This window comes from Neoarius graeffei, chromosome 23 (assembly GCF_027579695.1).
Source record: "Neoarius graeffei isolate fNeoGra1 chromosome 23, fNeoGra1.pri, whole genome shotgun sequence".
NCBI classification, from domain to species: domain Eukaryota; kingdom Metazoa; phylum Chordata; class Actinopteri; order Siluriformes; family Ariidae; genus Neoarius; species Neoarius graeffei.
The window spans coordinates 21,401,429-21,413,750 of NC_083591.1; the positions used below are offsets into that span (position 1 = coordinate 21,401,429).

The 12,322-nt window shown below is 40.0% G+C and overlaps 1 protein-coding gene across 1 annotated transcript in view; it reads right to left on the reverse strand.

The window, feature by feature from the left end:
• Positions 1 to 4,135, reverse strand: part of slc39a6 (solute carrier family 39 member 6) — a 191,051-nt gene extending 186,916 nt beyond the window's left edge. Inside the window, exon 1 of the mRNA XM_060905928.1 lies at positions 3,907 to 4,135. Within this exon, the coding sequence (XP_060761911.1) occupies positions 3,907 to 3,934 (28 nt within the window). The 5' untranslated portion in view covers positions 3,935 to 4,135. The remainder of the gene's footprint in view (positions 1 to 3,906) is intronic.
• Positions 4,136 to 12,322: the final 8,187 nt, after the last annotated feature.

Consider the following 12,322-nt stretch of genomic DNA (forward strand, 5'->3'; position numbering starts at 1 on the left):
ATGTACAGACAGTTCGTTCAAGCACCTCTGATGGATTAGGATCGTATGCAGGTAAAAGGGGAGACGGTGTACGGAGAAAATTATAAACAAGTCACAACGCTGAAACACAAGCCCAAAAACCCGCAAACCACGACTTCTGATTTTTTTTTTAAAGCGAGCTCACAAAAAAAGAAACCCCAAAGTCGCTTATAAAAAGTGGAATTGGCAACCCACGCAGTGTTCCAGAAACCAGAATCTCTGATCGCAAGTTCTGTTCTAAATAGCTTTGACAGGTCGTCTTGTTATCAGGAAAACTATGATCTATCTCATAAAAGTCATGGGTTTATTGATTAATAAAACGATATTTAATTATTCAGAACTGAAAATCGTGAAAAGGGTTTGTTGCTTTTGATGTGTGCGTGATCATATGCCATCCGCTCCGAGCTTATGTGCCAGGGCTCAGCCCCGGACAGCCCCGGCCCAATTTAACCCCTGGGTAAAGGTATGTCATTCCACCTAGAAACACTGTCATTCTATTTGTTAAAGGTGTTATCACTGATAACATTAGCTGAAAGAATGTCATTCCACCTGGAAACACTGTCATTCCATTTGTAAAAGGTTATATCACTGATAACCTAAAAGTATGTCATTCCACCTAAATTCACTGTCATTCCATTTGTAAAAGGTGATATCACTGATAATATAAGGTAAAGGTATGTCATTCCACCTAGAAACAATGTCATTCCATTTGTTAATTTGATATCACTGATAACATTGCCTCAAAGTATGTCATTCCACCTAGAAACCTTATCATTCCATTTGTAAAAGGTGATATCACTGACAACATTAGCTCAAAGTAAGTCAATACATATAGAAACCCTGTCATTCCATTTGTAAAAGCTGATATCCCACCAAGCACCCACTTATCTTATCCTAGGGAGGTCTAAAACTAAAGATTTCAATCGTTATTCCATTTGTAAGAATCTGAATGACAAGGGACCATTTATTGTTCAAATTTACTACCTGTCATTCGTCATTCCATTTCATGCGTCATTCACTTTAGGGAGTCCCTGCGCACCTCAATAAACCGAATGGTAATTAGTCTTTTGATTTTTCCGTGAGGTTTGCCTTATGCAAAGAAAGACAGCATAGACGTTTTTTCCTCCCTATAAGGGGGGATAGTCTGGGAGCCATGGGGTCGGACCCGGAATTTTTGGTTAAAGTTTTTTTTTTTGCTTTATCTTATAGATTTGAGGTAGCTCTTCAAGATTTAAGAGGGTGCCTGGTGATATCCCTTGGACAATTTAATATATTAACCCTTTAATGCCCTATATGCCCAAATAATGGAAGAAAATACAAAAAAAATAATATCAGTGTAAATACTGATATTAAATGCACCAAGTTGGCTGTATCTGATAGGTATTCACATTTTTCTCTATATTTGTCATTCAAATACATCAAATGTGGATTAATTAACCCTTTCATAACTTTTCAAAATTAGCGATTTTATACAAGTATTACATAACCTCTACAGTTAATACAAAATAATGATCAATATCTATGTAAGAACTATACAGCATGCAAAAAAACTATATACAGCATGCACACACACACACTAATGACCAATAACTATGTAAAAGAACTATATACAGCATGCATACACTCACACCAATGATCCACTATGTAAACGAACTATATACAGCATGTATACACTCACACCAGTGATCCACTATGTAAAAGAACTACAGCATGCAATAGAACTATATACAGCATGCATACACTCACACCAGTGATCCACTATGTAAAAGAACTACTGTATATACAGCATGAAATAGAAATATATACAGCATGCATATACATTCACACCAGTGATCCACTATGTAAAAGAACTATATACAGCATGCAATAGAACTATATACAGCATGCATATACACTCACACCAGTGATCCACTATGTAAAACTACAGTATGCAATATATCAAGCATGCAAAATGGCATATACAGCATGTGCACACACACACAAGAATAGCAAAAGATACTGATTTTCAATTAACCAAATTGGCTGTACAGTATTCACGCTTTACTGTCATTCAAATTAGTCAAACGTGTAATTGACCCTTTCATAAATTTGCAAAATTAACAATTTTGATACAAGAACTACAGTACATAAAGCATGTACGTGCATGCATGCATGCATGCACACGCACACACATACACATGCACACACACTAATGAGCAATAATTATGTAAAATAATTACATACAGTATGCAAACACACACACAAAACACAAAAACTATTTAAGGAAAGAACTAAGAGTTCAGATGAAAAAAAAAACCCTCTAAACCCTTTGCCATTGCTTAGTGTCTGTAAAAATATGCTTATGTACTGGATGCCAGCTAGTACAGAGGAGAATGTTAAGTAAACCTTACTCCCCAACGTTTTAAAAGTCGTGCTAGTCAGTGGAAGAGCAGTGTGGTTTGGAGTGGGGATGAATCGGGGACAATGCCCTGAATTTTACTAGGGAACCAGGAACATTACTATTTCAACAGTCAATATCGTAAAAATAAGCAATCTGTTAGCTTAATGTATTAGCTTAAGGAAACCTTACTGCCCAACGTTTTAAAAGTCGTGCTAGTCAGTGGACTGGCTAGTGCACATGACTCTCAGTCCACAAGCAGTGTGGTTTGGAGTGGGGGTGAGGGTAAGGTTAACAGACTTTTGAGATGATAATCGGGGACAATGCCCTGAATTTTACTAGGGAACCAGGGACATTACTATTTCAACAGTCAATATCGTTAAAATAAGCAATCTATTAGCTTAATGTATTAGCTTAAAAAAATCAGTGACTAGCATTTACTAGGTGAGAGTTGGGTGTGCTAGCCAGTGTTGTGAAACTATGGGTCTAGTTCACTGGTGAGCAGTGAGTACATGTCACTGCTCTTTCATGATTACAGTCAAATAGTTTCTCTGCTTAGCTTATGCGTGCTGTGATCTTTTGGGGGCAGTGTGATTGACAGAGTTAGCAAGATAGCTACACAAGTTGGCTTGAATTAGCTAATTGTGTCCCTCATATGCCCCTGCAGAAGTAAACACAAGGATGACAATGGAGTGTATGCCTAATAATTTAAGGCTCGCATTAACAACCAAAGTAATAGAGTAATAAAGGGCTTTTTGGTATAAGCCCCGCCCCCAATTGCATGGCCACACCCCCAACCATGGCTGGAACCCCACCCCCAGGCCTTAAACTCATCCTATTATGTTAACAAACACAAAAATAAGTATGATATATAGACTTTGGTGAACATAAAGTGAAGAATGTCAAAATGTCAGAATTTAGGCTATGACTGCAGCACATCCAACAATAAAGGGCCAATATCCGGAATTGCCCAAGGGATATCACCGGGCACCCTCTCTTATCTTAATGAGTAGACCTTGGACAACAACAAACAGCAAAAAAAAAAACTTTAACCGACGAAGCCAGGTTCAGCCAAATTTGGGCCTTTGGCTCCCGGACTAGGACGGGGACCAACGAGGTGAATTTAAATCTGGGTGGGACGAATCCCCCCCCCGTCCCCCCCTATCTGCGCTCGTGGGAGTGAGGGAGAGAGAGAGAGCCATTTAGTGACAGGCAATACAGTGGTTGAGAGACAGATACAGAGGGATTGTGAGTTTGTAAAGGATGCAGCCAGTACATTATTGAAATGTCCTTAATCTTCAAAATTCCATTGTTCATGTATTCCATCACCATTCCATAATGGGGTGTAGGGGGTGGGTGAGTGTGTGTGTGTGAGAGAGAGTGTATGTGTGCGGGGGGAGAGAAAGAGAGAGGTATGAGTTTTTAAAGGTTGCAGCCAGTACATTACTGAAAAGTCCTTAATCTCCAAATGTCCATTGTTCATCATAATTATATGAGAAAGAAAGTCCTACTTGTTGCTGGCTTCTCCAAAGTCTTCATAGAAAGGTGGTGTGCAGAGGTATGGAACCCAAACTACACGAACACATTCCTCAACAGCGGAGGTTGAGGCTGTAGCAGACTCAGGCAATTTGAAAAATGTAGCTAGTTTCAGAAGTGCAGCTGTATTCTTTTTGCTTTGTGCCCTTGTTTTTTTGTTTAGCGCAACCACTGTCATAACTGCGCTTCATCTTGTTTACAGTTCCCTCTGCTTTGGTTTGAATTTCCGTCGCGCACCTGTCTACGTCGTCAGATCATGGACTAGTCCAATGTAAAACAACCGGGGTTGGGACAAATACTATATACACATGAATTCTATATTCTGATGCTATTTTGGTGTGTTTTTCCATTTATATCGTTGACTACTTAATATCAGAGATAAATTAAGATTACATATATATTGTTTGGTGTTTACCGTGATGGGACTGACTGTTAGGGGCCCCAGGCAACCGCCTTGGTTTGCCTAATGGTAAGTCCGCCCCTGGTACTATGGTAGTAAAGTCTTTTTGATGACTAGTACAACGTTCCGCTGGCGGGATTGTGCATATTATGAGGCTATGACAAGTTAGGCACACACACACACACTGATGACGTCACCTGCGCAACTTTGGTATTGGGCTTCCCCATCCAAAATGTTCACCCCCCGCCCGTCTTTTTTTTTGGGGGGGGGGGACCTTTTTTGGGGGGGACCGTTTTTTTTTTTTTTCGCGCCCGCGCTCTTGCCGCCCCGGGCAGCTGCCCGGTCGGACCGCCCCCAGGACCGCCCCTGAGGATAACCAAACAAAAATCTTCCCGTAAACCAATTACGAGGATAACCAAACAAAAATCTTCCCGTAAACCAATTACGAGCACTGTAAAAAATGTCCGTAGAATTAACAGTGAATTTATGTAAAATCATGACATAAAAAACTGTAAATACAAAAACAATGAAGCAGTGTGTAATTTACATCAATATACTGTAAAACTCCTAACCAAATACCACTGTTAATTTAACAGTAAGAATATGTTGAATTGATCATATTTTCTTGTAGAATTTACAAATTGTTGTAGTTTAAACACAGACAAACTGTAATACTAAAACAGAATGTGATAGTTAAAATTACATCATTGCCCTGTTCAAAAAATGAAAAAAAAAAAAACCAGCCACTGTCGTGGCTCAGTTGACTAAGGCGCCATACCATGAATCCGGGGACCCGGGTTCGATTTCGACCCAAGGTCATTTCCCGATCTCTCTCCAGCTCATTTCCTGTTTCTACGCTGTCCTATCCAATAAAGGTGAAAAAAGCCCCCCCCCAAAAAAAATCTGTCTAGTAGATCATTGCTTGTAACCATTTTGAATCATTGTTTATTGTACAATGAATATCCGTAAAATTAACAGTTATGTATTGATTATTGTACATTGAATACCTGTAAAATTTACATTTAGTTATCATTAATTGTACATGGAATCCCAGTGAAATGTACAAGTTATTCTGTAATGTTGTTTACATTTCACTGTATTTTTAACAGGATTATTCTGGCAACCACAGCTGCCAGTGTTTTTCCGTAAAAACAACGGATTTTTTTTTTACATTGAGGATAACCAAACAAAATCTTCCCGTAAACCAATTACGAGGATAACCAAACAAAATCTTCCCGTAAGCCAATTACGAGGATAACCAAACAAAAATCTTCCCGTAAACCAATTACGAGGATAACCAAACAAAATCTTCCCGTAAACCAATTACGAGGATAACCAAACAAAAAATCTTCCCGTAAACCAATTACAAGGATACTGATCTCATCTCATTATCTCTAGCCGCTTTATCCTTCTACAGGGTCGCAGGCAAGCTGGAGCCTATCCCAGCTGACTACGGGCGAAAGGCGGGGTACACCCTGGACAAGTCGCCAGGTCATCACAGGGCTGACACATAGACACAGACAACCATTCACACTCACATTCACACCTACGGTCAATTTAGAGTCACCAGTTAACCTAACCTGCATGTCTTTGGACTGTGGGGGAAACCGGAGCACCCGGAGGAAACCCACGCGGACACGGGGAGAACATGCAAACTCCGCACAGAAAGGCCCTCGCCGGCCCTGGGGCTCGAACCCAGGACCTTCTTGCTGTGAGGCGACAGCGCTAACCACTACACCACCGTGCCGCCCCAGGATACTGATTATTAATAAAAAAAAAACCTAAATTCTATTTGCTAGTTGAGTGTCCTTTAAATACTGTGTTAGAGCTGTTACTGCTAATTGTGTCAATGGCTGACTTAATAAGTTGTCTATAGTTACAGATTTTCTTAACGTTCTCCCCATCTTCTCTCTTTCACTGGAATACTGTGTACAGTGTATAAGAACATGCTCAACCTTTTCTACTTCTCCACAGTGTGCACAGGCCCCAGAATGATGTTTCCCTATTGTATTGAGGTATTTCACTCACGTGACCAAGTCACGTGATGCCGCCATTTTGGACGGCACGCTTAAGTCCTTCAGTGCAAGGCGGTATGAGATGGTGGAGACCTTTGCGCGTTTTAACAAGAAAGTAAGCTGTGATTCGTGTTAAATTGGATCTGTCTTTTATCATAAACACTACCCAGCCTTGGTATGGAGCCAAGGTTGTCGACAGAAGTCAACAATTTGATGAAGGATGACCCCAGCAGTTTGAAACGGTACAAGGTAGGCTATGTTCACAACACTTTCTTGTTACTCGGGGGATCCGAGATCCCCTGAAACAGACATGAGATCCCTTGAAAACATGATTTGGGAAATGTTGGGGGGTCTCTAAAATATTGGCAAAATGATGTTTATTGACATAGCAATCGTGCGTAACGGGAAGCATTTGCATATCCGAAGTGTTGTGTTTACTTGACAACGACTGCTGCTGCCAGGTTGGTTGTTGAGTAGCCTGACTGTTTTTTTTTTCTTGCGTGTGGTATCATTGTTGACGCGAGGTTGCTTTTTTAACATGCCAATGCGGACACTATTTCCCCTGATGAGTTATGACTTCAGACGCGATGCGTGTGTGGAGTCCGCGTGATATGTGCGTAAGATAGGCTTCTCATGTGTTTGGAGATCCACACTCTTTTTATTTTCTTTCTTTCTTTCTTTCTTTCTTTCTTTCTTTCTTTCTTTTTACGTAATTTCCCTGTTTATTTCTGTCCCGTTTCTTTCTAGCCTCTGTTATTGCGTTTTATGTCTGATGTCACTTTATCTACTTGTTTTGTAATGACTTGATACTTTCAATATAAAAAAAAAAAGATCCACACTCTGAGACAAGTGCAAGTTGGCTCCCAATCCTGTCTCTTCATAGCTGCAATCCATTTGGCCCTCTTGTCGGGGTCAGTAGGAAACCGGTAAAAGGAGCGTCCTGCACGCTGTCCCTGTCTGTTGTGGCAGCCCACAGCACAACAAGCAAACACCATGGTTATTTATAGACCGCTTACTGACAAATTAATCGATTCTAGGTGTCTGTAACACGGTTTTTTTCAAGCTGGTTCTCCCTCTCTGTCTGCAGCGTTAGTATGTAGCTTGCCGTCCAAAATCGCGGACACCGGGGCATCACGTGACCCTGTGACGTCAGGTGAAATACCTCAATACAACCCACTATTTAGACTTGTGTCCCCTATCCTCAGCCTCGTCAACCAAACCTCCTCCTGTCGTTTCAGTTCACCACCCCTTCTAAACACCACCTCCTTTTGTAAATTATGTAGATGCCTTCCTTTCTCCTCTGTATTCCATCTCTCCTGCCACATTTTGTTGATGTTGTCTTTAATTATTACTTTAATTTCTGCCTTGCTTAATGGGACTTCTAGCTCAACCTCATTTGCCTTGATGGCCTCTTTGGCCATTTTATCCACTTTCTCATTACCCTCAACCCCCTTATGAGCTGGAACCCATGTGAACTGAATAAAAGTTTTATGTTGATTTATCTTAAATACGAGATGGTTAATTTCATCTAAGAGATCTTGTCGGCATGTAGATTTTCCACTCTGGATACTATTTAAGGAAGACATAGAATCTGAGCAAATAACTGCTTTACTAGGCTTCACCTGCTCCACCCACTGCAGGGCCAGTATAATAGCCATCATTTCTGCTGAAAAAATTAACAAGTGATCTGACGTCCTTTTTCCAATACTTATATTGTAGCTGGGGATGAATACTGCTGCTCCTGTCTTACCAGTTTCGTCTTTAGAAGCATCTGTATATATCTGTGTCGTGTCATCATACATTACTTCTAAATACTGCTGTACATTCTGGTTTGCAATCTCCTTAGTTTTCAAATTTACAATAGGGAAATAAAATAACCAAGGGGGAATGATTGACCTTGTAATTGTTTTGCAAAGAGGAATGTCACTGATCCCCAATTGATCTGCCTGCTGATTACCATCCCACCCAAAACTGCGTACAGGTCGAACATACTCCCAGCATTCCCTTAGTACCTGTTTGGTTGGGTGATTGTCTTCATGACCCTGTAGGTTTAGCCAATATGATACTGATAATTTCAGTCGCCTGAGGTCCAGTGGCATCTCCCCTACTTCCACCTGAAGTGCTGGGACTGGAGAGGTCCTGAAGGCACCACAGCATATACGGAGGGCTTTGGCTTGTATCTTGTTTAGCTCTAACAAGGAAGTCTTGGCTGCTGAACTATATGCTATACATCCATAATCCAACACTGGTCGGATTAGGGCACTATAAATTCTTTTCAAGGATGTGCTTGATGCCCCCCAGTCATTCCCTGCTAAGCATTTCAGAATATTAATTCCCTTTTTACATTTGTCTATAACCTTTTGAATATGATTTTTAAAAGAAAGTTTGTTATCGAACCATACACCAAGGTATCTTAAATTATCCGTTTGCTTGAGTGGCTGCCCATACAACCTGAGGTCCACTGTAGGGTTAACCCTTTTTTTTGAGAAACATATAACTTGTGTCTTTTCAACAGATAAATAAAACCCCCACTCATGTGACCATCTTTCAACCTCGTTTATAGCTATTTGCATTCTGTTCCTTAGACTATCAGAATTTCAGCCTCTCACCCACAGTGCTCCATCATCTGCATAAAGTGCTCTACTGATTCTGGAATCAATATTGTTAAAAACATCATTAATCATTATATTAAATAGAATTGGGCTGCAGACGCTACCCTGTGGGGTACCATTTTCTATAGCGTAGATTTTTGAATGGCTCACTCCAACTCTTACCTCTATGGTTCTATTCCTTAAAAAATCTCTAATCCAATTGAACATTTTGCCTTCTATTCCCATTTTATTCAATTTAAGTAAAAGACCCTCTTTCCAGAGCATATCATATGCTTTTTCAATATCAAAGAATGTTGCCAAGACTGACTCCTTATTTGCTTGAGCTTTCCTAATTTCATTTTCTAGGCAGATTATTGGATCCATAGTAGTACGGCCATTTCTAAACCCACTTTGATGTGGAGAGAAAAGACTTAATTTTTCAATCTCATATACTAAGCTCTTAGTTATCATCCTTTCAATTAACTTACAAAGATTAGATGTTAGTGCTATAGGCCTATAGCTTTTGACCTCTGCTTTATCCTTACCTGGTTTAGCTATAGGTACCACTACTGAATGTTTCCAGCTAGAGGGCAGCTTACCTTGCTCCCAAATTTTATTATATAACTTTAAAATCACACTTTTAGCCACATCAGATAATTGTTCAATCATTTTGTAACAAATTCTATCTTTACCTGGAGACATATTTTTAACACCCACTAATGCTCTTTTCAGTTCAAATAATGTAAAATTATTATCAAGTGCGCCCTCACTTATATCTTTCTTTCCTAATACGTTTCCATTATCTTCAATCATTTTTGTTCTCCATAATAACTCTTCATTTGTTAAGTTTTTAGAGCTATGCACTTTAACAAAGGCCCTAGCAAGCATCTCTGCTTTTTCATCATTATTTACTGCTTCACCATCACTATATTTAATTACTGGTAAAGAGAAATCCCTTCTTATTACTCCCATCTTTCTGATCATTCCCCATATCTCGGAGACCTTGACTTCTGATCCAATATTATTACAGAAACTCCTCCAGTAATTCCTCTTAGTTTCCCTTATTACTCTTTTAACTTGAGACTGTGCCTTTTTATATAGTATTAAATTATTGAAGGAATGATTAGATTTCACCATTCTAAATGCTTTATTTCTGGCTTTGACCACTTTTTTACATTCATCTGACCACCATGGCACCATTTTCTTTTCCCTTATCCCAGAAGACTCACCCAGAACCTCCTCTGCTGACTCATATAATATATTTGTGATTATGGAATTTACTAATTCAACATCACTTAAGTTTGACATATTCTCCATAAGTTTGCCACTTGCCTTCATGCTATATAGCCCCCAATTAGCCTCTCTCATTTTCCATCTTGGGTACCAGTTTTCTTCCAAATTAACATTCTGCTCTTGTATCTTGGTCCAAATTGGGTAATGATCACTTCCTAATGGGTTATTATTAAGAACTTCCCACTGACTGACTCCTGCTAATCGTTCTGAAAGTAAGGTAAGGTCAAGTGCTGATTCTGTTCCATGTACTAGATCAAACCTAGTGCCTGTTCCATCATTTAAACAGACTAGATTGTGGTCATCCATAAACTCCTCAACAGTACTCCCATGATCATCTGTTCTTTTGCTTCCTCATAATGTGTTATAAGGATTGAAGTCTCCACATAAAATATTTCTACAATTTCCCTCCACACAAAAGCTATCTAAAAATCTCTTCTAATCTTTTGACAAGGGTTATAGAAGTTAATTATTTTAAACTTAGTTCTACCCACCCATATTTCCACTGATATTACTTCAATTTCTTCATTTATATTTTGTGCTTTGTAATTAAGTCCCTGTTACGACCCTGGTGCTAGGGGGTCGTGTGTGGTTATGTGTGGGTGCGTGTTTTCTTTTCTCTCTCTCTTTCTCTCTCAGGTGGACGCCCCTTCCTCTTATACGCAGCTGTTCCCTCTCACCTCATTGAGGGGCCATGTTTAAAAGTGAGAGGGAGACGCCTTTCGGGAGAGGTGTGTGAGCGGGTGGGCTGTGGTGGTGACAGTTAGGGGAGAGAGAGAGCGCGCGAGCTGTGTCTAGCGAGTGTGCGCTGCTCCTTTAAGAGGAAAGGAGCGTGCGTAATCCCGGAACTGTTTGGTTGTGGTTTGTTTATTGTAGTTTTGGTGAGAAAACCTGGCTCTTGTGTTTGTTTTTCCTTTGTTAGGAGACCAGTGCTTTTAGCTGTTTTTTTTTCTACTATTTTGTGAATAAAAACGGTTTCCATTTCGGCCCTGAGTCCGCCTCCTTGTCCTCTTTTTCCTCCCGGGTCTTTTTGGTTTATTTCTGTTGCTTCCCCCATCCCCTATCTGCCGCGGGGAACGTAACAGTCCCTGTTGAATAAATGTGGCTACTCCCCCACCTGTTCCTAGGCTTCTAGCTTTGCGTACTGCTACATATCCATAGATTATAAAGTCAAGTGATGGCTTTAACCATGTTTCTTGAATACAAATGATATTAGGTTTAACCTGCTGTTCTTCAATAAAATGTTGAAATTCTTGCCCATTCCCAATTAATAAACTCTTGGCATTCCACTGTAATATGGACAGTACCATTATAAAACACCACCACATGACTGCTGACTTTCAGACACTCTGGCCGCTAATACTGCATTTACAGACTCAACGGATAATTTTCCTATATCCAGGTACTTTTCTGCTGCTCTTGTGATAATCTTTATTCTCTCTATTCTGCTATCTGTCTGAGCTGAGCAATTGATAACTTCCACTATGAAGGCAACAAACTTTTTCTTCTCCACAATCAAAGTGTCTTCAGAAACTTTATAATTAAAAGATTGTGCAACTCTTTGAGTAGGAGGTTGAGACACAGACACTGCTTTAGCATCAGTTCGTACTTTGCTATCTATCTTTTTGATTGCATCAGCATAGGCAAGTTTCTCCTTCACCCTTATGTCTAACGCGCCTACGTTTTCTTCTTTTGGATTTAATGGCAGTTGGGAACCCAGCTTAAAGGTGCATTACTGCCACCTACTGGATTGGAGTGTGCAACAGGCACTTGGCAGGAATGAATGAATGAATTTTCTCTATTACACCTGTTTCTTTCAAAAATGTTATTAGTTGGCCATATATATGTCCTAATGTCTTACCTAAGATATTGTCTAGTGTAAGGTTAAACTTTATTTCTTTAAGTGTTTCACTTAGTTTCTTTCCTCCTTATAGAAGTCACATTCCACTACCACATGCTGCACTGATTCTGGCTGATGGCAATGCCTGCATAACCCAGTCGGATGTTTTCCTATTACATAAAGTGTCTTGTGGCGGCACGGTGGTGTAGTGGTTAGCGCTGTCGCCTCACAGCAAGAAGGTCCTGGGTTCGAGCC